The 23,135-nt window shown below is 47.4% G+C and overlaps 1 protein-coding gene across 6 annotated transcripts in view; it reads right to left on the bottom strand.

The window, feature by feature from the left end:
• LOC108544490 (cytospin-B-like) overlaps window positions 1-23,135 on the bottom strand; it is a 121,096-nt gene that overhangs the window by 3,938 nt on the left and 94,023 nt on the right. For 4 of the 6 annotated variants that reach the window (XR_001889865.1, XR_001889862.1, XR_001889863.1 and 1 more), the window contains one exon: window positions 11,161-11,328. Coding sequence is in view for 1 of the 6 variants with exons in the window: in XM_017895623.1 (XP_017751112.1) it covers window positions 11,161-11,328; window positions 15,491-15,616 (294 nt within the window). In the remaining 5 variants the exon portion in view is untranslated. Of the gene's footprint in view, window positions 1-11,160; window positions 11,329-15,490; window positions 15,675-23,135 lie in introns of those variants that run through there. The other 2 variants (XR_001889861.1, XM_017895623.1) reach the window with 1 other exon arrangement.

The following is a 23,135-nucleotide window of genomic DNA, read 5'->3' as shown; positions in this document are numbered from 1 at the left end:
AGTGATTCTCATTCTCCCAAGTAGCTGGGACTACAGGTGTGTGCCTCCACACCTGGCTGATTTTTGAATTTTTAGTAGAGACGGGGTTTCATCATGGTGCCCAGGCTGCTCTCAAACTTCTGATCTCAGGTGATCCACCTGCCTCAGCCTCCCAAAGTGCTAGGATTACAGACGTGGACCACCACACAAAAATGATCACATTTTCTGAACAACAGCACAGTTCCCTAATTTAGCAACTCGACTGTATTAGTCTGTTCTCATGTAGCTAATGAAGACATACCCAAGACTGGGTAATTTACAAAGGAAAGAGGTTTAGTTGACTCACAGTTCCACATGGCTAGGGAGGCCTCACAATCATGGTGGAAATCGAAGGAGAAACAAAGTCACATCTCACTTTGCTCCTGGTAGGCAAGAGAGAGCATGTGCAGGGGAACTCCCCTTTATAAAACCAACAGACCTCCTAAGACTTATTCACTATCATGAGAACAGCATGGTTCAATTACCTCCCACCAGATCCCTCCTGCGACACGTGGGAATTATGGGAACTACAATTCAAGATGAAATTTGGGTGGGGACACAGCCAAACCGTATCATGGGCCAAACATGACACTTGAGTTGATCCAGAAGTCACACTACTGCCCCTCTTAGAGGAACTCTGTAAAGGTCTTGCCACTTCCCATCTCAGAGTAAAAAGCATTCCTTCACTCAAGCTCTTCAGCCTCTCAAACTATCCATCAGGTCACCTGTATAATACATGTTTAATATTAAATGACCATAGTTTATAATGTCGGCAGCTTTTTCTCGATAGAGAAAAACTGTTACTCACTCTCCCAAGAAGCACACTCAGGTGCCTCCAGTCCCCAAAGGAAAACCAATTCTGGTTTGAGACTTTGAAAACTCCCTAGATGACATCTCAAATGAAAAAGAGAAATCACAGTGGTTAAGGGAATTCTTAACGCAATAATGCAAGCCATACACACTGGATTCTGTTTTTCCCCTATCTGATTATCTGACATTACTAAAATCTGCAAGTCTGACTCAAAGTACAGAATTTTCAAACTCTACAGCAAAGGCCAAGAGAGGAAGGGCTCTCTGAAACCCAGAATAAACCGGGAAATCCAACAAATGAGAGCACTCCTACTGGGAACAGAAGTGAAACCCCCTCGGAAATCCCACCATAGCCTCTGTCCCCAGCCACCACCCCAGAGCAGCAGAGGTAGAGCTTGCCCTGCCCCCTTCCATAAGGGGTTGGTTCCTGAGACTCGAGGTCTGGGTGAGATGACAGTTGGAGGCAACACAGGACAGCAGTGGGCAAGCAGTGGGAGTTTTGCCTTTGGGGCACTGCAAAACGACCTGGCACGGCAACAGAGGTGGCGCCAGTCATGATAAGAACAGGGGTGAAGCAGTAACAGTGACTGGGGGAAAGCACAGGTAGCTGCAGCACCACGCTCAGGGCTAGAGGGTCTCTGGTGGGGAGTTAGCAGTAAGTGCTGCATCTCAGGGTTTTTGTTTTCAAGGGTAGGGAGGGAGTGGGAGATGCGAAAGAGGACTTGGGATCTGGGATCTTTATATAGGAGGCTCCCAGCAATCACACAGGAAGGAGGCAGCCCGGGGAGTGGTGAAGGGAGCAATGCTACTTCTTCCCACCTATATGACCCGGGGACCGATGCTGCAGTTCCTCAATTCTAAAATGGAGAAAACATTTCAAGGCCAAGGCAAGAGAATTACTTGAGGCCAGGAGTTCAAGACAAGCCTGAGTAACATAGTAAGACTCCATTTCTACAAATAATCTTTTTTAAAAATTAGTGGGGCGTGGGGCTGCTCCTGAGTAGTCCTAGCTACTCAGGAGGCTGAGGTGGGAGGATTGCTTGAGTTCGAGGCTGCAGTGAGCTGTGATTGTACCACTGCACTCTAGTCTGGGCAACAGAGTGAGAGCCTGTCTCCAAAAAAAAAAAAAAGAGAGAGAGAGAGAAAGCAATTGGTGTATCTCTAGAGTTGTGCCCTTAGTTAAGAATTTAAAAGGCTGGGTGCAGTGGCTCACGCTTGTAATCCCAGCACTTTGGGAGGCCGAGGTGGGCAGATCACGAGGTCAGGAGATCGAGACCATCCTGGCTAACACGGTGAGACCCCATCTCTACTAAAAATACAAAAAAAAAAAATTAGCTGGGTGTGATGGCGGGCGCCTGTAGTCCCAGGTACTCGGGAAGCTGAGGCAGGAGAATGGCATGAACCCAGGAGGCAGAGCTTGCAGTGATCCGAGATCCCACCACTGCACTTCAGCCTGAGCGGCAGAGCGAGACTCCATCCCCCCCCCCAAAAAAAAAGAAAAAAGAATTTAAAGCATTTGATTAAGAACATAAATACGGCTGGGCGCGGTGGCTCAAGCCTGTAATCCCAGCACTTTGGGAGGCCGAGACGGGCAGATCACGAGGTCAGGAGATCGTGTCCATCCTGGCTAACACGGTGAAACCCCGTCTCTACTAAAAAATACAAAAAACTAGCCGGGTGAGGTGGCGGGCGCCTGTAGTCCCAGCTACCCGGGAGGCTGAGGCAGGAGAATGGCGTGAACCCGGGAGGCGGAGCTTGCAGTGAGCTGAGATCCGGCCACTGCACTTCAGCCTGGGCGACAGAGCGAGACTGCGTCTCAAAAAAAAAAAAAGAACATAAATACTGGTGGCTCTCATCATCATCATCATCATCATTGCAGCTGTTTTCCTAGTGCCCCTCCATGGTGGTTCTCCACGCTGTAGCAACCGAAGCATCTTCAGATTTACAAACAAAACTTTGGAAGGAGGGCATGAAGTATTACGCTGTGTTAGGAATCGAGCAACTTGTGAGCCACAGGGCCCTGGGAAAGTTATGATCTAGGGGCTCAGTTTCCTCACCTCCGAAAGAGAATAATTTTTTTCTTTTTTTTTTTTGGAGACACTCTCACTCTTTCACCCAAGCTGGAGTGCAATGGTGCGATTTTGGCTCACTGCAACCTCCACCTCCCAGATTTGAGTGATTCTCCTGCCTCTGCCTCCTGAGTAGCTGGGATTACAGGCATGCACCACCACACACAGCTAATTTTTGTACTTTTAGCAGAGGCAGAGTTTCTCTATGTTGGCAAGGCTGGTCTCAAACTCCTAACCTCAGGTGATCCACCTGCCTTGGCCTCCCAAAGTGGTGGGATTACAGGCATGAGCCACCGTGCCTGGCCACAAAACAGAAGAATTTTTACCACCTAAGATCCTTCTCCCTGTTTATGTCCTCAATGCTATGAGACTGCATATGTTTATTAGGCTTAAAGAATTTATTGATCAATGTCACTGCATATTGTGCACATGTACTCAGAGCACAAATAGCAGAGAATACAAAAATACCCCACGCTGTCTGGGTTGATTAGTTGAAGAAGGAATGTGCTGATGCTTTCACGATCCTGCACTGACTGTACTCATCACGCCTTCTGTTTAGTACATGTAGTGGCTGCTTTTTTACCCTCCTTACATCAGAAAAATTGCACCATTAATGGCCCATGGTAAAAGCCAAATATCGTACTAACCAACTGATCGTACCTCCACTTCAAACACGCTGATTTTTTGACCACTGATCCTAAAAGAGACTTTATATTCATTCCACAAACATGGAAATGCCACTACTCATAGCCTAGGGCCTGGCTGAAGCAACATTTAACACAGAAAAGAATGTGAACAATGGGTCCTGAGCAGAGGGTGGGGCTCCCTTCCTGCCCCTCTTCTGCTCTCCCCTTCTCCTCCAGCCAGCTCACCCACAGCGAAAGAGCCCTTAGAATATGGGGCCACCTAATATATTAGCTGTAAAGGCTGAAGGGGATTCCAGCCATTCAACAGCCTTTCAGTGAATCCTGCAGTGAGATAAAGTCCAAATTTCAGTGCCAGGAGGAAATGAGCGGGGGATGCGGAGGTCCTAGGGAGACAGGGGGGCACTCCTCCTGGGATGCCATGCTCCTAGGGAGACTGAAGCAGCCCTCCACATGTATGTGGGAGAGGGAGGGGAAGATGAGCAGGAGAAACAGCTCCAAAAACCTCCCTCCCTTCTTGTCACTGGGCCAGAGCTGCTTCTGTTGGGCCTGTGGCTTCTCCATTCCTGTCCCTCCCACCCTGGACACTATAATTCAGCTAAGCTTTACCAAAAACCCACTAGAGGCTGGACGCACATCTTAGCCCACGTCCACTTAGTAGATCTGTATGCTTTGTATACGGCATGAATGTCAAAGTAAATCAGGAGGCTCTGCCACTCAGAGTTAACCACCTGCAGAGGAGGTTCCCATACAACCATGCAGAACACACTGAGGACAGCACTAAGCTGCAGAGAAACAAATGTGGAGAAAGCCCAGGAGGGGCTGGAGGAGTCCCAAGACCTCACAGAAGAGGCCATGATGCGGTTTTTCTCAGGCAGAGAGGGCAGTGAGGCATTCTGGAGGGGCGGGTGTTTTCCACAGCACCACCAGGCTGAAGACCAACAGGAGCCAGGAGGCCTCCACCCCACGTCACAGGGGTTGGGACAAAAGCCATGTCATGTGGCAGCACAGTTTAGTGGCCAAGGGCTCAAAATACAGACCACCTGGGTCTGAATCCTGGCTCTGCCAGCGCTTAGCTGTATGACCTTGGGCAAATCACGTCACCTCTCTGTGCTTTGGTTTCTTCACCTAAAAAGTAAGTATAGTCATGGTACCCACTTCAGAGTGTTGCTCTGAGGATTAAACAAGTTAGCCATGTAGTGTGCTTAGGATAACAGTGTCTGACACAGTATGCATTCAACAGATACCAGCTATAACAATAACAAATGAAAATCATCATTATTGTTTTTACTATTGTTATCCTGTAAAAACTAAATTCAAATTAAGGCAAGGAGGAGGAGGAAGGAGGGGAGTGTTTTTAGGAAAATATGAACGCAATGCAACGGGGATTCCAGAGAATACAACAGAACATCAAGCAAGTCATTAACCTCTCTGAACCTCAGGCTCTTTTTCTGGTAAATCCATCCTAGAACAAAATTCAGTAAAAATGTATAGTGTGCCTGCCTGTGATGCACCAGGCACAGCTAGGGATAACACACATTTTACTCAGCTATTGCGTTCCATTTTGTGAGCCAGCCACACCCAGCTGACTCTGTCTTCTCTTGGGCTGTGGGATTTTACACTGCACTGTCGGTAGATATGGTCCTGTCCTTCCCAGGCAACAGGATAAGTGTGATGTGCCGCAGGCCAGTGCTGTGCCACCTCCCTCCCATAGGGCGTGGAGTTTGAGTGGCAGCAAAGCTTTCAAAGGGAGCACTTCATTTCCCCTGCACCTTCCACAAGGAATTCCATTTGAAAAAGACTGGTAGCTTTAGCTTAGAAGGTTTCCTGGGAGTAGGACATAAAGACAAAAAACTGATCCCACGTGTCCTTCGAAACAAACAGCTGAAGGTAACTACTCTTATTTTGTCACTGCTTTTTGGATGCAACATCAAAGGGAAAGCTACCAGTCTCAGATACGAATTCTTGCTCTTTCTCTATTCACCACTGCATTTTTGGCTTTGTGTCCTGGCCACAGCACAACTTGAGATTCTGGCTTGTTCCAGAAGATCTTATGAAGGTGTGCACTTCGGTGCTGCTTTGGTGTTTAGTAAATATCTCCACTATCAGTTTCACTGACATTTAAGCTGCCAACCACCTGTGTAAGAAAGTGTATAAAAGGAATAAGTTTAAATACCTCACAGATTACAGAACTAAGAAATTCCTCTCAGTTCCACAAAGATGCAGAAAAGAATCCATCACTCTAAAATCATCAGACATAACATAATCTGGTTGTTAGTGGTGGGTAACATGTTATGGTTGGACACTGCTTCTCAAACTTGAGCAGACATCAGAGTCATGGGAAGCGTTTGTTAAAATGCACCTTTTTCCTGCTCATAGTGACATGGGAGCCTTAGGATCTGCTCAGCACATTCCTTTTCTGCTGAAGCAAGCTCAAGCCAACATTTCATCATTTGCAACCAAGACAGCCCCAACTAATAGACCTGGGTCTCGCAAATGGCCGCCTGTGGCAACTGGAGCACTGCAGGTACTCTTTTTTCTGGGCTGCGCTCAGATACCATGAGGAGGATTTACAGAAGTGTCTGCACCCTCCCTGGGCTCCCATGCCCCCAAGCCCCTGCCCTGCTTTCTTTCACTGCTCCTTCAGTTCGGGCCAATATTGAAAGTCAGGTATTTAGACACTTCTCAAAAGAAGACATTTATGCAGCCAACAAACATATGAAAAAAAGCTCATTGTCACTGGTCATTAGAGAAATGCAAATCAAAACCATAATGAGATACCATCTCACACCAGTTAGAATGGTGATCATTAAAAAGTCAGGAAACAACAGATGCTGGGGAGGCTGTAGAGAAATAGGAATGTTTTTACACTGTTGGTGCGAGTGTAAATTAGTTCAACCATTGTGGAAGGCAGTGTGACGATTCCTCAAGGATCTAGAACCAGAAATACCATTTGACCCAGCAATCTCATTACTGGGTATATACCCAAAGGAATATAAATCATTCCACTATAAAGACACATGCACACATATGTTTATTGCAGCACTATTTTCAATAGCAAAAACTTGGAACCAACCTAAACGTCCATCAATGATAGATTGCATAAAGAAAACGTGGCACATATATACCATGGAATACTATGCAGTCACAAAAAGCATGACGCTTCATCGTCTTTGCAGGGACATGGATGAAGCCGGAAGCATGCCATTGCTGCAGCAGAACTAAAACACAGAACGAGAAAACAAAACCACCCTCGTATGTTCTCACTCATAAGTGGGAGTTGAACAATGAGAACACATGCACACAGGGAGAGGAACATCACACACCCAGGTCTGTTGGTGGGTGGCGGGACAAGGAGAGGGAGAACATTAAGACAAATACCTAATGCATGTGGGGCTTAAAACCTAGATGACGGGTTGATAGATTCTGCAAACCACCATGGCACATATATATCTATGTAACAAACCTGCATGTTCTGCACATGTATCCCAGAACTAAAAGTAAAATTAAAAAAAAAATTAAAATTAAAATTTTAAGAAAGAAAGTCAGGTATTTAGTTCTACTTTGGGTGGATTTGTCTCAGGGTTCCTGTTTTGACCAGTGAAACCCTATCTATCCATTTACTATAAAGCAAATATAGTGAGATGCTAACCATAGGACCTAGGTGGTGGTCTATGGTGCCTGCTGTAGCATCCCCTGTACTACTGTAGAAATTGTCATAGTAAAATATTGGGAGGGAAAATTACTTGCTTTTTTGTTTGCCACAATTTCCTCTTTTTTACTTCTGTTCTCTGACTTTCTTTTAGTCTTTTCTTCTTCCCATACCATAGGTGGAAAGATGAAGGTCAAATCAGATGAACAGAACCAGGGCTGGAAAGGCCAGGCGGGCTACATTTCTTTCTGCTGCTCCTTCCCTCAAGCCCTCTCATTGTCCTGCACAGAATCAGGCCCGGAGAGGACAGGAATCGGGAAGGAGAGCAGAAGGCACCTAATATGCGCATGGTACCAAGTGCAGAAAAAGTTTTTCAAAATATTAATTTAAAAAATTAATAATACAATAAAAAAATTTAAAACAATACAGTATAACAACTGTGTACTGGCAGTTACTTTCCATGAGGTATCATAAATAATCTAGAGATGACTTAAAGTATACGGGAGGATGAGTGTAGGTTATATGCAAATACCCTTTATATCAGGGACTTGAGCATCCATGGATTTTGGTATCCACAGTGGGTCCTGGAACCAATCCCCCAAGGATACCAAGAAATGACTGTATTTGCTTTTCCCTGACATTTTCCCTGTGGAACAAGTTTCCAAAACATGAACCTATTGATGGGAGAAGTGGCCAGAATCTCATTCATTGTCCTTTAGAAACACTCCTACGTTTCCAGCCTTTACGAATACATACACATATATATTTTTTTTTCTTTTTTTTTTGAGACAGAGTCTCACTCTGTCACCCAGGCTGAAGTGCAGTGATGCGATCTTGGCTCACTGCAACCTCCGCCTCCTGGGTTCAAGTGATTCTCCTGTCTCAGCCTCCCAAGTAGCTGGGACTACAGGCATATGCCACCATGCCCGGCTAAGGCTAATTTTTTTGTTTGTTTTTTTAGTAGAGACGGGCTTTCACCATGTTGGTCAGGCTGGTCTTGAACTCCTGACCTCAGGTGATCCGCCCACCTCAGCCTCCCAAAGTGGCATTAGCCACCCTGCCCAGACGAGACCTTATTTTAAGCACTGCTTTTAAAAGTATTTCTGGCCGGGGGTGGTGGCTCATGCCTGTAATCCCAGCACTTTGGGAGGTCAAGGCGGGTGGATCATGAGGTCAGGAGATCGAGACCATCCTAGCTAACATGGTGAAACCCCGTCTCTACCGAAAATACAAAAAATTAGCTGGGTGTGGTGGTGGGCGCCTGTAGTCCCAGCTACTGGGGAGGGTGAGGCAGGAGAATGGCGTGAACCCGGGAGGCAGAGCTTGCAGTGAGCCAAGATCGTGCCACTGCACTCCAGCCTGGGCGACAGAGTGAGACTCTGTCTCAAAAAAAAAAAATTCCATATTCCAGCAGCTCTAATGGTCTGTTATTGTGGAATGTATGTATTCATTTAAAAATCTAAGTTTATATGTTCCTTATTGGATACAGAAAAAATAGTAATAAACATAAAAATCTAAGTTTAAAATGTGCTGTTGGGTTGAAGATAATAAAAACAAAACTAATGGAAATGATGGTTGAATCCAGATAATAGAATAATAAACAAAATTACACATAGGACGCTTTACCCACATTTACTCCTTGTGGCAAAGAAGGTGTTACCTTCATCTGAAAGACAAGGAAGCACAAGCTCAGGGCAACTACACAGCTTGCCTGCAGCTTCACAGCCGGGAAGTGGCAGAGCCAGGATTCCAACTCAGGCCAGCCCCACACCCCCAAGCTCCTCCTGTTCCATCAGACCGCCAGAAAACAGGTGTGCTCATCATTCAGTAAATACTGAGTGCCTACCAGGTAGCAGATGTTCTTCTAAGCACTAGGGACAGAAATGAGGACAACAAAGAAAGCATACAGTCCCTTCCCCAAGGAGGCTTACTTTCCAGCCATGAGAAGACAGACCCTAAACAAGCAGATGTGTGCCATGGCACCAAGAGCTGAGAAGGAAAACAAGGCAGCAGGAGGAGGAGGATGCAGGTCAAGCGCACTTCCTACAAAGGCACCAGGTGCTTTCCAGGCAGAGAGAGAAGCAAACACAAACACACTAGTGCAGGAGTGCGCCTGGCAATCCGAGGGATAGCTGTCACCAGACACCAGCAGACTGTGTGGCTGGAGCTCCAGGAGCCAGGGCACAGAGGAGCGAGACCACATCTGAGAGGGAGGGGACGTTGGCCATTTCAAGGACTTTGCTTTTCACTCTGAGTGAATGGGGAGAGTCACTAGAGGGTTGAAGCAGAGAAGTGACATGACTCAGGTGTTCCAAGGACCGGGACCAGGGCACAGAAGGGTGGGGGCATGACCCAACTAGTCACAAGGGAGGCGGTGGGAATTGGTTGGAGTTGACACATATTTTTAAGGTAGAAGTGATGGCCTTTCCCTGACGGACTGTGAGACATGAGAAAAAGAGGGTTTAGGTGTGATGCCACTGGCTGTGGCCTGGGCAACCGAAAAGACGGAGTTGCTGTTTACACAAATGGGAAGATTGAGGGGGAGCAGGTTAGCGGGTGGTGAGAGAGATGGAGAGGAAAGCACTGAGATTCAGTTTTGGACATGTTACATTGGAGGGAGTGTTTGGACATCCAAGGATGATGTCACAAAGGCAGTTAGAAGTGTCCCAGCTGGAGATACAAATTTGGACGTTATCCACGTAGAGTGTTAAAAGCCAAGAGAATAGACCCTGTCACCTGGAACAATGGTTCTCGATGGGGACAGTGCTGACCCTTAGGGGATGTGTTGAAAATCTGAGGGCACATTTTTGATTGTCACCATGACTGGATGTGTTACTAATATTTAACGGGTAGGAGGACGGGAAATTCAGATGTCCTAAAATGCTCATGACAATCTTACACAAAGAACTGCTCCACGACCCACACGTTTCACAGATTCTGCAGGCACTGACACAGGTGGAACACCTTTTATTATTATCTGAGCCTAAAGCCTCCCTCCATTTGACTCATAAAAACAATGTGCCCCTTGCCTAGCTCTAAGGTACCCTGAACTTTCCAAGAATACATCAAACAAAGGGAGCCGGCATGATGTTTGGTTCAGAACTTCACCAAGAGTGTCTGCTATTTCAAAACAATCCCATCACTCCTGCAGCAGCCTTCACCATAGTTGAGTCATCAACACAACTCAAATCAGTCTGCATCTCAAATCCATCTGCATTGTAGCTGTCATGCCCATGGTGCTTTAAGGATCATCGCAAGGCCTTTAGCACAGCTGTGCTCAGGCATTGCAGATGGAAATGCATGCTATTTAAAACTTCCCTTTTGAATTAGAAGATCGTAATGGTGTTTCTAAAGCATTGCATGAGGTAGGTGCTACTGTCTATGAATTCATCTCACAGCAGCTAAGGAGGCGCTAGGCGTTGCACAGTGAAGAGCCTCTCATGTAAAGAAATGAATGCAGCTAGAAAAGAGATGAGTCCAGGAATGTGTCATGGGCCTACCCAACCTTAGAGACCAAAGGGATGGAGGGAGGAGAAAACCAGAGGAGAACGCACTCCCTGATGAAGGGCGTAATCAACAGTGTCCATGCTGCTGCGGGGTCCAGCAAGACGGGCTTGAAGAACCACAACTGGATTGTGGGGGGCTGCAAAGATCATGCATGACCTCGACCCCCAACCAGGGTGGTGCTGGGGGCAAAACTGCCGGGATGTCCATGCAACCCAGGGCAGAGGACCTTAATTACTGTGTTAAACATTTTGCAGACCTCCTTTCTGGACCCCGAGGGGCCCCCACTCCCACGCGCTAGCTCCAGTCCTTTATGTCCAGGCATGCTGGTCCTCCTGCGACCCCTCCTTGGGAACCTCCTTCCCTGCCCCTAGAGGCCACTGGTTTGCCTACTGCCCTCTTCAATCCTCCCAACCCAGGGTATCCAGGCGCCCTGCCTGGCCCTGTGCATTTTGGTCCATACCCTGCTGAGTCGGGACTCAAAAGCCAAGGAAGTTGAAGACTTAGAATTCTTCATGCCGGAAGAGGCTGCAGGCAGAGGCCGTGCCCGGTCTGGGCCGTGGCCCCCTGCTCTGATGGCTGGGCTCCAGGGCTTGGCTGCACTCCGCATGTTTGTCTTCGCGGGTCTATCCTGCAAAACAGCAGAAAAGCAAAGCATGTCTCCATCACTTGAACCAGCTTCATGACATCATCACACTTGACCTCATACACCACGTCACCACGGACTATCATAGAGTAGGAGCGCCTATGATTTGGCTGGAAATGGAATATTCCTAAGATGGGTTTATAGGCTTTATACTAGGCTAATTTTTACAACTCCACAACAGCTTTTACCAAACTACTGAACCTTAGCCATATTACTGATGTCCTGACATCACTTTTCAGCAGAATGACCTGACACAGCATTCCACCAAATACCCATACACTATGTGTCTGTATCTCACACCCAGATAAAACAGGTCAGAGTCAACACATAAAAAGCCCATAAGCTTTGTGGCTTTAGGGTTGACAAAGGAACAATTTACTTTTTTTTTTTTTTTTTTTTTTTTTTTTTTTTTTTTTTTTTTTTTTTTTGAGACGGGTCTGGCTCTGTCGCCCAGTGCCGGAGTGCCAGTGGCCGGATCTGCAGCTCACTGGCAATCTCCGCCTCCCAGAGTTTACACCATTCTCCTGCTCAGACCTAACCGGAACGTAGCTGGACTATAGGCCCTGACCGTCGCCCGTCTAGTTTTTTTGTATTTTTTAGTAAGAGACGGGGTTTCACTGTGTTAGCCCAGGATGTCTCGATCTCCCTACTTGTATCCGCTACTCGGCCTCCCAAAGTGCTGGGGATTACAGGCTTGAGCCACCGCGCCCGGCCTACTTATTTTTAAAATAAACATAAATGAATTACTTGAAAGAATACACAGAAGCACAAAATGACTTTTTTCTTCTTTTGGATAAAAATGAGTCTCATATAAAAATTAATGAAGCACATTTTAATTGGTCAGACCCAACAATGTAGGGGAGAGTGACTGCCCTAACTACAACATTTTATGAAAGGAAAATTGTTCAAACCAGCAACATGCAGCTGAAGACATCAGGGGAAAATCCACACAGAGATGTGGAAGACGGCCCGAGACTGGCCAGCAGGGACCAGCGCTGTGATTCCTCAGCAAGGAGAGGCCTGGCCCATCCCTCACCCTCTAAAAGAGGCTCTGCTTCTTCTGTCAATAACATAACAGGACTGGATTAAACACCCTCTCGGCTCTCTTCCAGCCCCAACCCTGACTCCGCCTGTCCCCATGGACTCAGGGTGTGACACAGGGCACCAAAGAACATCAGAAATGCACTTTACAAAACACCCACAAGTGACAACCACTTCCAATGGCCACTCTCACAGGGCACAGGGTAGGAGGCGGGGTCTCATTAACTGCCCCCAGGGGATGGCGGCCAGTGCTAGCATCCCTGGCTGCCTCTCCCCTCACGACCCGTTAGCCAGCCACCAGAAGAACCACAGGCAGCATCCTGCTCGGCCTGCGACATCGTTTCTCCTGACAATGTCTCTCTGCGAGGCCATCTAGTTCCCAACCCTATTGAAACAGTGACCAGCTGGTGGCGTGTGTCCAGGCATGCACCTGACAGAGCTCACACTGCAGCGCTGATGGCAGCAGCTCTGTGAATGCTGCTACCAGTGGAAACACTACTTTAAAGGCGGTGTAATTTGTTTTCCATAGTGTTTCCAAGGAAAACTATTAATGATTCAGTTACATAATTAGTTCAGAACCTTATGAGTCTCAGCTTTGTTCCAAGTATCATGATTTTTAAAAATTCTGGATTACAAAAAGCAACTTAATTCTTGTGTATTTTACAGATGTTCGGCACCAGTTATTTTTCTTCTTCAACCCAAGATTTTCATTGCTGGTTTCCACAGCAACAATGAAAGAATGCCTAGGTTGAGGCCTGTACAGTAACCAATTTCATGAGGACCCCCCCTCCCAAAATAAAATGAATGAACAGAGCCGGAGTGATTCCTGAAGAGAATTACTGATGAATTTTACCAATTACTGCAGAATCAACCAGCAACCTGTCTGTCTGACTCATGGAGATGACTTAATAAAATATTTGTTTAATCAAGGCACCCTTTGTTATGATTAGAATGACTTAGAAATGACTATTACAGGCCAGGCACAGTGGCTCATGCCTGTAATTCCAATATTTGGGGAGGCCAAAGGGAGAGGATCACTTGAGTCCAGGAGTTTGAGATCAGCCTGGGCAACACAGCAAGACTCTGTCTCTACAAAAAATACAAAAATTAGCCAGGCATCATGGTGCACACCTGTAGTCCCAGCTACTTGGGAGGCTGAGCTGGGAAGATGGCATGAGTCCAGGAGGTCGAGGCTGCAGTGAGTTGTGATCATGCCCCTTCACTCTAGCCTAGGTGACAGAGTGAAACCCTCTCTCTAAATAAAAAAATAAATAAAGGACTGGACATTACAGGGCTTACTTTATGAAAACATAGGATGATTTTGCAATCTGACTACATTTTCCAAAATCTGCCCAGGTTACCCTTGAAATGAAATGCCTTTTATTTACTGCCCACCTCCACCACAAAAGAGAAAAATATAGAGATGAAAAGCAGCAGGAAGAGGGTAGATGTTTTCCCTGTCAACCTTTTCCCCAACATTTCAGGAGTCTAAGTTCTTGGTTAAAGAAAAGAAGGAAAAGCCATCTCAGCCAAAATTCAAGTATTTAAACTTCTCTCTCAATCTCTGGCAACAAATGTGTCGATCCTGTGTGGACGGTGCCCCTGACGAACATGCAGCCGCCTTTCCAGGGTTGGCGGGTGGCCCGCTCTGAGGCAGCGCTCTCCAGGCCCGTGTTTGTTGCATCAGGCCTCTTTCCCCATTCTCTTGGACCCTCTGAATTCAACCCACCTATTCCCATATGACTGTACCCAGAAAATGCTCCTCATCCGTCCCCCTCCTGCTGCCCACACTCCCTTTTCCTGAGCATCTTCGGCTTCACTCCCATCATTGTTTTCCTGGGCCAGGCCTTCCATTTTGTACCCACCCATCAGCCATACACTTCTCCTCAAATCTCATCTTCTTCTCAAATTTAAAATATATAATATAGGCTGGGAGTGGCTCATGCCTGTAATCCTAGCACTTTAGGAAGCCAAGGTGGGTGGATTGCCTGTGTTCAGGAGTTCGAGACCAGCCTAGGCAACATGGGGAGACCCCGTTTCACTAAAAACACAAAAAATTAGGTGAATGTGGTGGTGCACAACTGTAGTCCCAGCTACTCGGGGAGCGGAGACATGAGAATCGCTTGAACCCAGGAGGCAGAGGTTGTAGTGAACCAAGATTGAGCCACTGTACTCCAGCCTGGGTGACAGAGGGAGACTCCATCTCGAAAGAAAAGAAAAGAAAAGAAAAGAAAAGAAAAGAAAAGAAAAGAAAAGAAAAGAAAAGAGAAAAGAAAAGGAAAGAAAAAGAAAGAAGGAAGGAAGGAAGGAAGGAAGGAAGGAAGGAAGGAAGGAAGGAAGGGGAGAGAAAGAAAAAAATGCACAATATGCTGCCCTCCGTCCACTTGCAGGAAGGACTCCTACCAGAAGGGGAGCAGGTGCACCCCTAGGCCCACTCCTAGTTTCTTCAGGCTTCCTCCCAATCCACTTCCCACCACTTCTACTACCCTCCTATCATCCCAGCCCCTTGGCCTGGCTCTCTGACCTAGAAAGTCAGTTCATTTACATAAATGCTGTCATGAGCTGAAAGCAGCTACCCTATTTCACTCTGAGCCTGGCAAGGCACTGCTAAATGCTCTATGTGAATGGCTCAGTAACCCTATGAGGTAAGGGTCACCTCCTGCTATGATCTGAATGTTCTCCCAGAATGTACATGTTGGAACCTAATCCCCACTGTGGTATTAGGAGGTAGGGCATCTAGGAGGCACAGCCCTCATCAATGCAATTAGTGCCTGAGGGAGCCTGTTTGCCCCTTCCACCAAGTAAGTGCCCTGCAAGAGAACTCCATCTATGAACCAGACAGCATGCCCTTGCCAGACACCAAATCGAGTGGCACCTTGATCTTGGACGACGTAGCCTCCAGAACTGTAAGCAATAAATTTCTGTTGTTTATAAGCCACCCAGTTTATGGTATTTTTCTTATAGCAGCCTGAACAGACTAAGACATCTCCATTTCACAGGTGGGGAAACTTCATTTCCCCAAGACAGGTTAAGCAACTTGCCCAAATCTCAGAGTTTATCATGGAGCCAAGATTCAAACCCAATTTAAATTGGTTCCAAAACCTACACGCCTAAACACCAGGGACGGATGGCCTCTCTGAATAATCTTTGCTCCCCGGAGAGCACCAAGGCTGTAGATCAAATGCATCTGGTCCAAATTCAGCTCCACTGTTAACATTGTGAACTCAGCCATGCTTTTTGAACACAATTCTCTACATCTTCACCCAGTAAGATGGAGTTATCAGTGCCAACTTCGTAAAACTGTAAAGACAAAAGGAGAACAGGTCCATCGGGTGCCAGGCACAAAGAAGGCTGTCGACAACTATGAGCCGCCCTCCCGACAAAAACTGTTGATGGTGTTCAACAGAGCGCTGCTCTGCCTTCTGACTCAGCAGCACACAGTGATGGGTCAGTTAAATGTGTGTTCAGGGCAGGAGGCAGACAGACATACCAGATCCAAGGAACACGCTCTTCTACACAGAGAAGACTATTTTCATTTGGAAATGTCAAAGAGAGAAAGAAGCGAGGGAAACGCACCTGCAGGGAAGACACTTCACAGCAATTAAAATTGCCCAGGGTTTAACAAATCCTGGCTGCTGAAAGATAAACACAGGTGGGAATGCCAGCTGAGTAATAGTTTTCTTATGGATGTGAATTAGTCATACAAAATAAACAGGCTCCGGCCAAGTACAAGACAGTGAAAAAAAGGTTTCTATTATTAATCTCATGATGTCCTAAAATCCTCACTAACACCACAAAGGATCACATCAACCAAGGAATTACAGTTCAATCTAGGACCCCACTCCATTGGTGGCGTGGGGGATGTCGTTCCAGGGGTGTTTTCTTTAAATTTTTCAAACATTTTGTTTTCTTACCAAGTTTCTCTCCTCTCTAGAATAGTGTAAGACTTAAACTGCAACTCATAGATTTCACAGTGTAAGGTAGAAGAGAAAGGAGGGAGGGAGAAAAGGAGAGGAGATGGAACCACTATTTAAGGAATATAATTAGGTGCTGGGCACCAGGGAAAGTCAGAGTCCACACATGTCTCCTGCTCCCTGAAAACATGCTGTTCTGCCACCAAATCGCTGCCTTCAGAGCCTGCATTGGAGGGGTTATCTCGGGCCTCAGCTTCATTATCCTTTTAAGGCAAGAAATAGAAAGGCGATTAGGAAACCATTCTGGATGATCAGAAAATAATGACGAGTCTCCGGGAGTGGGAGAGGGCATTCCGGGCTCGGCTACAAGCACAATAAGCACTGGGAAGCGGAAGGCCAAAGCATTCAAGTCTGAGAACCAACAAAATAAGAATGTGCACATAGCTCAATTGCCAGGGGACTCAGCAGGAAATAGAACGTAAGCGAACCACACATTGAAAATACTGAGCTGGAGCTTTTTGGAACATGGGTCGAATTTGCTCCTGAACTCTTCTGCAGTAGTAGTTCTAAGCCCAAGGGGCACATGGCAATGTGCAGAGGCATTTATGGTGTGATAACTTGGGGTGCTACCGGCAGATCCCAGAGAGGCTACTAGACATCTGTAACCCAAAGGGGAGCCCCACAAGGAAGCATCTGGCCTACAATGTCAGCAGTGCCACGGCGGAGAGACTTCCAGAGGAAGAATGAGAGCCCTCGGACGCTGGCTCCTAGACCAACCGGCACGTGACGTATCTGGTTAGCTTCCCACCTAACATGGAAACATTAACACTGAAAATCTGGTTGGGGTGCAGCTGACAGAATCCCAGACTTCAGCAAATGGCCACAGGAAATGCTTCAAAGCTGATTATTTCCCACGGTCTTGAAATGAAAAATCCCAATAGCCTCAGATTCCTTCTCGGTAAATAAGGAAAAGAATAGATCTCCATACAGCAGCAGAAGAAAAATTCCAGATTAAAATTCACTGATCCCATCAGCAGAAGTCACTAGAAAAAAAAAGAAGAAGTGATAAAAACAAAAAAGAAATGGAAAAGAACATTTGTACATCACTAACCACACCACCTCAAACCTGAAAACAATCTTCAATAGGGGAATAAGAAACTATGGACGGCTGCCAGAAGGTGGAGACCCACAAGGAATAGGGTGTAATCTGGAATAAGAAACAGAGGCCGGGGCAGGTCCCAAATATGAAATGCAGACCCAAGAGAGAGGCTATAATCAGGCAGCTATATTGAGACCAAGAGCTCAGAATCACTGGTCTGGGACATCCTTCTGTCTCCAAAGCTGCCTCAAGCAACCAGCGTCCCAAAGAGCAAAATGACCACTAATAAGTAGTTATTCCCTTACCTATAACATAGCTTCACATCAAAGGATTAAAGTGAAGGAGCCAAGGCAGTAGGAAAAGGAGATGTACATAAAATGCTTTAAGAGCGCTTTTTTTTTTTAGGTATAGTGTACAATAGTCTATTGAGAAGTAAACAGAATAAAAACGACAGTATAGGAGGGAACCAGAGACTTTCATATCTATCTGGGCTGCAGCATCTTGAGCCATATTTATCAAGTACTGGCTCCGGGCCTTTGCACATGCAACTGCCTGTGCCTGGGATGCCAGCTGGGAAGCTGAGATGAGCTGAGAAAGGAAGTGTTTACAAGGGTGTGGGCAGGGCTTACAATGAAAGGGAGAAGCAAAAGGGTAAGTGTAGCACCCCAGAGCTAGGAAACCTCACACACATCCTCTCCCTCCCTCCAACCTGACCGCCAGTGCTGCCCACAGGCTCAGGGAAGGCATGGGACCTAAGTACAGTGTCTACGGTCGCCTGCCCTGGCGCACAGCTGGAGGAAGAAGACAGAGAGGTGGAGTGGCAAACAGGAGGCCCAGGATGCCCGGCCAGCTCCCATGGCCCAGCTAGCTTCAACACCACCTTCCAAAGTGTGCTCAAGTCTCTCCCCTCCAGAAAATCTTCCCCCAGTCTGATAGAGTCTCATAAGTGTGCCTCTCCTTGTTGGTAAGCCCTTCCCAGGGGCAGCCTCCTGGCATCTGCCTATGTACAGCCAGCCTCAGCCTGGGGCACAGAACAAACCCTGAATAACTAGCTTCAGCCCTGACTTCCCTATTTCTGTCATCGGCACAGCCTTTCCCTTACTCTTCTAGACTCAAAACCTCAGAGTCATCTTGGACTCCTCTCTAGGGCTCCCATTTCTCAAATTCACGGCTGTCCAGGCCAGCAGATCAGAGGCCTGCAACGTTTCCTGTAGGAGCCCTGTCTTTTTCTCCAGCACAGATTGGCATTAAGTCCCTCCTGGGCTCATCCGTTCCACATATTCAAGACAGATTTCTGAAAATTCAGCTGGTGTCAGTCATTTCCTGCTCAAAATCCTGCATTTTATCTTCTTTACTCATTTGTTTTTTTAGAGATGGGGTCTTACTCCATTGCCCAAGCTGGAGTGCTGTGGCATGATCACAATTCACTACAGCCTCAACCTCCTGGGCCTAAGAGATCCTCCTGCCTCAGCCTCCCAAGTAGCTGGGACAACAGACATGTTACTATGCCTGGCTAACTTTTTTTTTTTTTTGTACAGGCGAAATCTCACCTTGTTGCCTAGGCTGGTCTCAAACTCATGGACTCAAGTGATCCTCCCATCTCAGCCTCCCAAAGTGCTGGGATTACTGGCATGAGCCACTGCACTCAGCCCATTTTACTGTATTTTTAAGCTAACATTTAGCAACACCAACTAACAGCCCGGCACCATGTTTAGCATTTTCCTACATCTTCTTCATGTTTCTGACTACCCCATCAGGTAGCTGCTGTCATCCCCATTTTACAGTTCAGCAACAAGGAAATGTCAAGGAGTTTGCTAACTCCCCCAACGGGGCCCTCAGCAATGTCACTTCAGGCTGTGTGCCTAACCCTGGCCTACTGCTCCCCTTACACACCATCTTAGTCCATTTGGGTTCATACAACAAAAAACTGTAGACTGGGTAATTTATAAACAAGGCGAACTCATTGCTTACAGTTCTGGAGGCTGGGAAGTCCAAGACAAGGCACCAACAGATTCAGTGTCTGGTGAGGGCTCACTCTGCTGCACAGATGGTGCCTTCTTGCTGTGCCTCACATGGCAGAAGGGGCAAGGGAGCTCCTCAAGCCTCTTTTGCACAAGCACAATCCCATTCATGAGGGTGGAGCCCTCATGGCCGCCTTCCCAAAGGCCCCGCCTCTTAATCCTATCACATGGGGTTTTAAGTTCCAATAGATAAATTTTGGGGGGTACATCAACATTCAGACAATAGCATCCACCAAATTAAATGACGGCTTGCCTGAGCTTGGCTGAGCCACGCTGACCCCTTACTCCGCAGCGTAGCCAAAGAGGACTCTTCTCTGCACTTCCGATGAAACTTGCAGTTCTCATCCTGGGATATTCACCGATCTGAGGGCCTCCCTGTATGAATGTTTTATCCCCTCCTTTTAGGCTTATGCCAATCAAGACTTTCTTGCAAAATCTTTCTGATACTCCCACCTCTAAACCTCCAGAAAATTGTCTCTCTTCCGGAACTCCTAGGTCCGTGACCACTGCCAACTGCCTCTCACCCAGGTGCTGTAGCCTCCCCTCACTGGCTCTTGGCCTCTGCTCCTGACCACCGGTTAATGCCCATTCAGCAGCCACAGGAGTCTTTTCAAAGCACAAATCATGAACTTAGGAACCTGATAATTTAAAGTATCAAGTCTGAGTACCTTATCTTTTATCCAACCTTTTCTGCTTATTTGTTCCTAACTTAGGGGCCCCTAAGCCAAGTGGGGATATGGGCACAGCCCTGTGATGTCAGGGGCACAGCTTCCCAGGCAACAGGCAGGCCAGTTCTGTTTCATTCTGTTCTATTTCCTCTAGAAACAATGCAAGAACTGCAGGGCATGCTGCCCCACCCACCCAGCAAAACCCCGTGTGCTCCACGGTGCCTCCGTGCATTTGAACGATGAGGACCTGGGAGGGAGGGGACAAACCCTCTTGCCCAGCACTGCTGAGCACAGATGCAAAAAAAGGACCCTCCGTAGCAAGAGCCTCCACCCACGGGTGGAGAGGTCTGGTCCATCACCACGTCCACTGCCCCTCCCTCAGCTCACTATACTTTAGTCACTCTGGCCTTCTGACCAGAGGAAGATAAAAGCAAGGAGGAGCCGGGCAAACTCAGAGCCTGCAAACTCAGGAGAGGCAGGCTACAAATGCCACATGCCCCTGGTGACACACACTGGCTGTATGGGACCCAACAAGAGAAGCCAGAGGGTGATCTCATAAATCCCCCAGTGGCTTAATTCGATGCACAGAAGCCTTAAGTCGTGAGACGCAGGGTCTCAACTGGACCCAACCACACTGAGTGTTGTGGCCTCGGCATGTGACGAGGTTGGCTGAGGAGGGTCCCTGGCAGTCTGTCTGTCCGTCTGTCTGTCTGTGGAAGTGAAGGGTCTCCTGGGATAACACTCGGCATGGGGGGAGAGAGAGGAGGTGGGAACAGGGCCATCAAGGCAACATGGAAAGAGCTACTTCCCCAAGAAATTGGGAGGTCTCCACCTTACTCATCATGGCCTCCTGGGGCGTGCTGAAGATTTGGCACTATGGCACCTCACAGCCACAGGGCAACGTGGCAGCAGTGGTGCCCAGGGTGGCGGAGGCAGCAGTGGGACTGCAGGCAGCAGAGGCCTTCAGTGCCATGGTCATGATGGCAGCAGCCATCCCAGAAAGTGCCTGGCCAGGTAGAGAAGGGAGAGGTGGCACATTAGCTTAGGCGTATTCATTTGCTTTGCTCCTGGGGACATCAGGAAGAAAGGAAAGGAACACAGCATTTCGCTGGAGCATCTCTAGTCGCAGAGGATGCAGGAACAAAATCTGGATCATCTCTGCATGGCCCTAACTCACGCTTGCATCCTGCCGTGGATACCCAGAGTCACGGTGGATATCCCCTCCGCTGAACAGGGAAGAACAGGGAACGTCTGTCTCCTCGCACACCCAGTGAGAGTCAGCCATTGTTCAGAGCACCGTGAGTTCTGGATTTCCTTATTGTTGCCAGATAAAGTTAAATCACTGAATGCAGCTGATTTCTTTTTTGTTCTCGCATTCCTGAGATTTTCTTTTCTAACCCACAGGCTTTAGCTATATTCCTGCAGTGCCAGCTGGCTAATGAAAGCAACTGCTGTGCTTTGCAGGGTTAATTTATTCAGTGCCTGGAATATGCCCTACCCTTCGTCAGCATCAGTCGCTTCTAGCATTGTGTTTTAAATATACACAGGAACCACAAATATGAGGGATAATTTTGCAGGCTGCTCCTGGGATTACCTTGTCATTACACGTTCCTTGCACAGGAGTAAGTCTACAAGGAACAGCAAGTACAGCAACTGCTATGTGATCTGTTTCCAGAGTGGGGGACAGAAACGGTTACATAACAGCACTTCCACTGCCCCCTGTGGATGGGCCCTTTATGACACAGACACATCTGACTTTCAAAATGAAGCGAGACCGTTACCCCCGACCCTCAAAGAGCACAGCCTGAGCCATGCCATGAAGCCACCTCCACCTCCTCTTTGTTTCAGTATAAGGCACACGGAGTGCTCAGGCCCCTGCTCCCTTCTGCCCACTCCTGCCAGCCGTCTTGTACTTTGAGCCCAGGCACACCAAATGACCAGCAGTTGCAGGGATGCTGAGTTCTATCATCCAGCCTCCAGGCCTGCCCAAGGCCACTCCGAGCCCAGAACAGGCTTCCCAGCTCGGACTCCTGCCTTCCACTTACCCTCTACTGTCTGGTAAACCTCAGTTCACAGCCCCTTGTCTGGGGCACAGACATGCTTCCACACCACAATGTGTCCACAGCACCCTGGATCCAGGCTTACCAGCAGGCCTTACACGAGACGAACACTGCTTCCCTGTGTGACTCCCACCCCCACCTCCCTTGCCCAGACGGTCCCTGAGTGAAGGGCTCTGTCTCATTCCTCTGTGGTTCCACACCTGTGGGCCCAGTGTCTGGTCCACATTAAAGATAGATCATTGACCTAAAAGTGAAACCTGAAACTAGAAAACTTCTAGAAGAAAACAGGAGAAAACTGCTGTGACCTTGAGTAAGGCAAAGATTTCTTAGTTACAACACCAAAAATATGAGCAATAAAATAAGACAAAAAACAGAAAACCACCTGATTAATGGGATATTGTCAAAATTTAAAACGTACGGTCTTCAAAAGACATTGTCAACAAAATGAAAAGACAAGCCATCGACTGGAAGGGAAATATCTGCAAAACACAAAACTGATAAAGGACTTGAATCTTGAATTATTAAATAATAATCATTTTTGTTATTATTTGTTACTTTTATTTATTATTTATTTATTGGGACGGAGTCTTCCTCTTGTCACCCAGGATGGAGTGCAATGGCAGTGGCGCGGTCTCGGCTCACTGCAACCTCAGCCTCCCGGGTTCAAGCAATTCTCCTGCCTCAGCCTCCCGAGTAGCTGGGATTACAGGTGTGCGCCACCACGCCTGGCTAATTTCTTATTTTTAGTAGAGACAGGGTTTCACCATGTTGGTCAGGCTGGTCTCACACTCCTGACCTCAGGTGATCCGCCCGCCTCGGCCCCCCAAAGTGCTGAGATTACAGACATGAGCCATCATGCCCTGCCTATTTGTTATTTTTGTTAAAAATAACAAAATGATGTCCATATTAATAACAAAGAATAATAACAAAAGCATAAGGGTGGCCGGGCGCGGTGGCTCAAGCCTGTAATCCCAGCACTTTGGGAGGCC

The sequence above is a fragment of the Rhinopithecus bieti genome, unplaced genomic scaffold (genome assembly GCF_001698545.2).
Source record: "Rhinopithecus bieti isolate Rb0 unplaced genomic scaffold, ASM169854v2 scaffold_26813, whole genome shotgun sequence".
In the NCBI taxonomy this organism is placed as follows: domain Eukaryota; kingdom Metazoa; phylum Chordata; class Mammalia; order Primates; family Cercopithecidae; genus Rhinopithecus; species Rhinopithecus bieti.
This window is presented reverse-complemented; position numbering and strand designations above follow the sequence as displayed.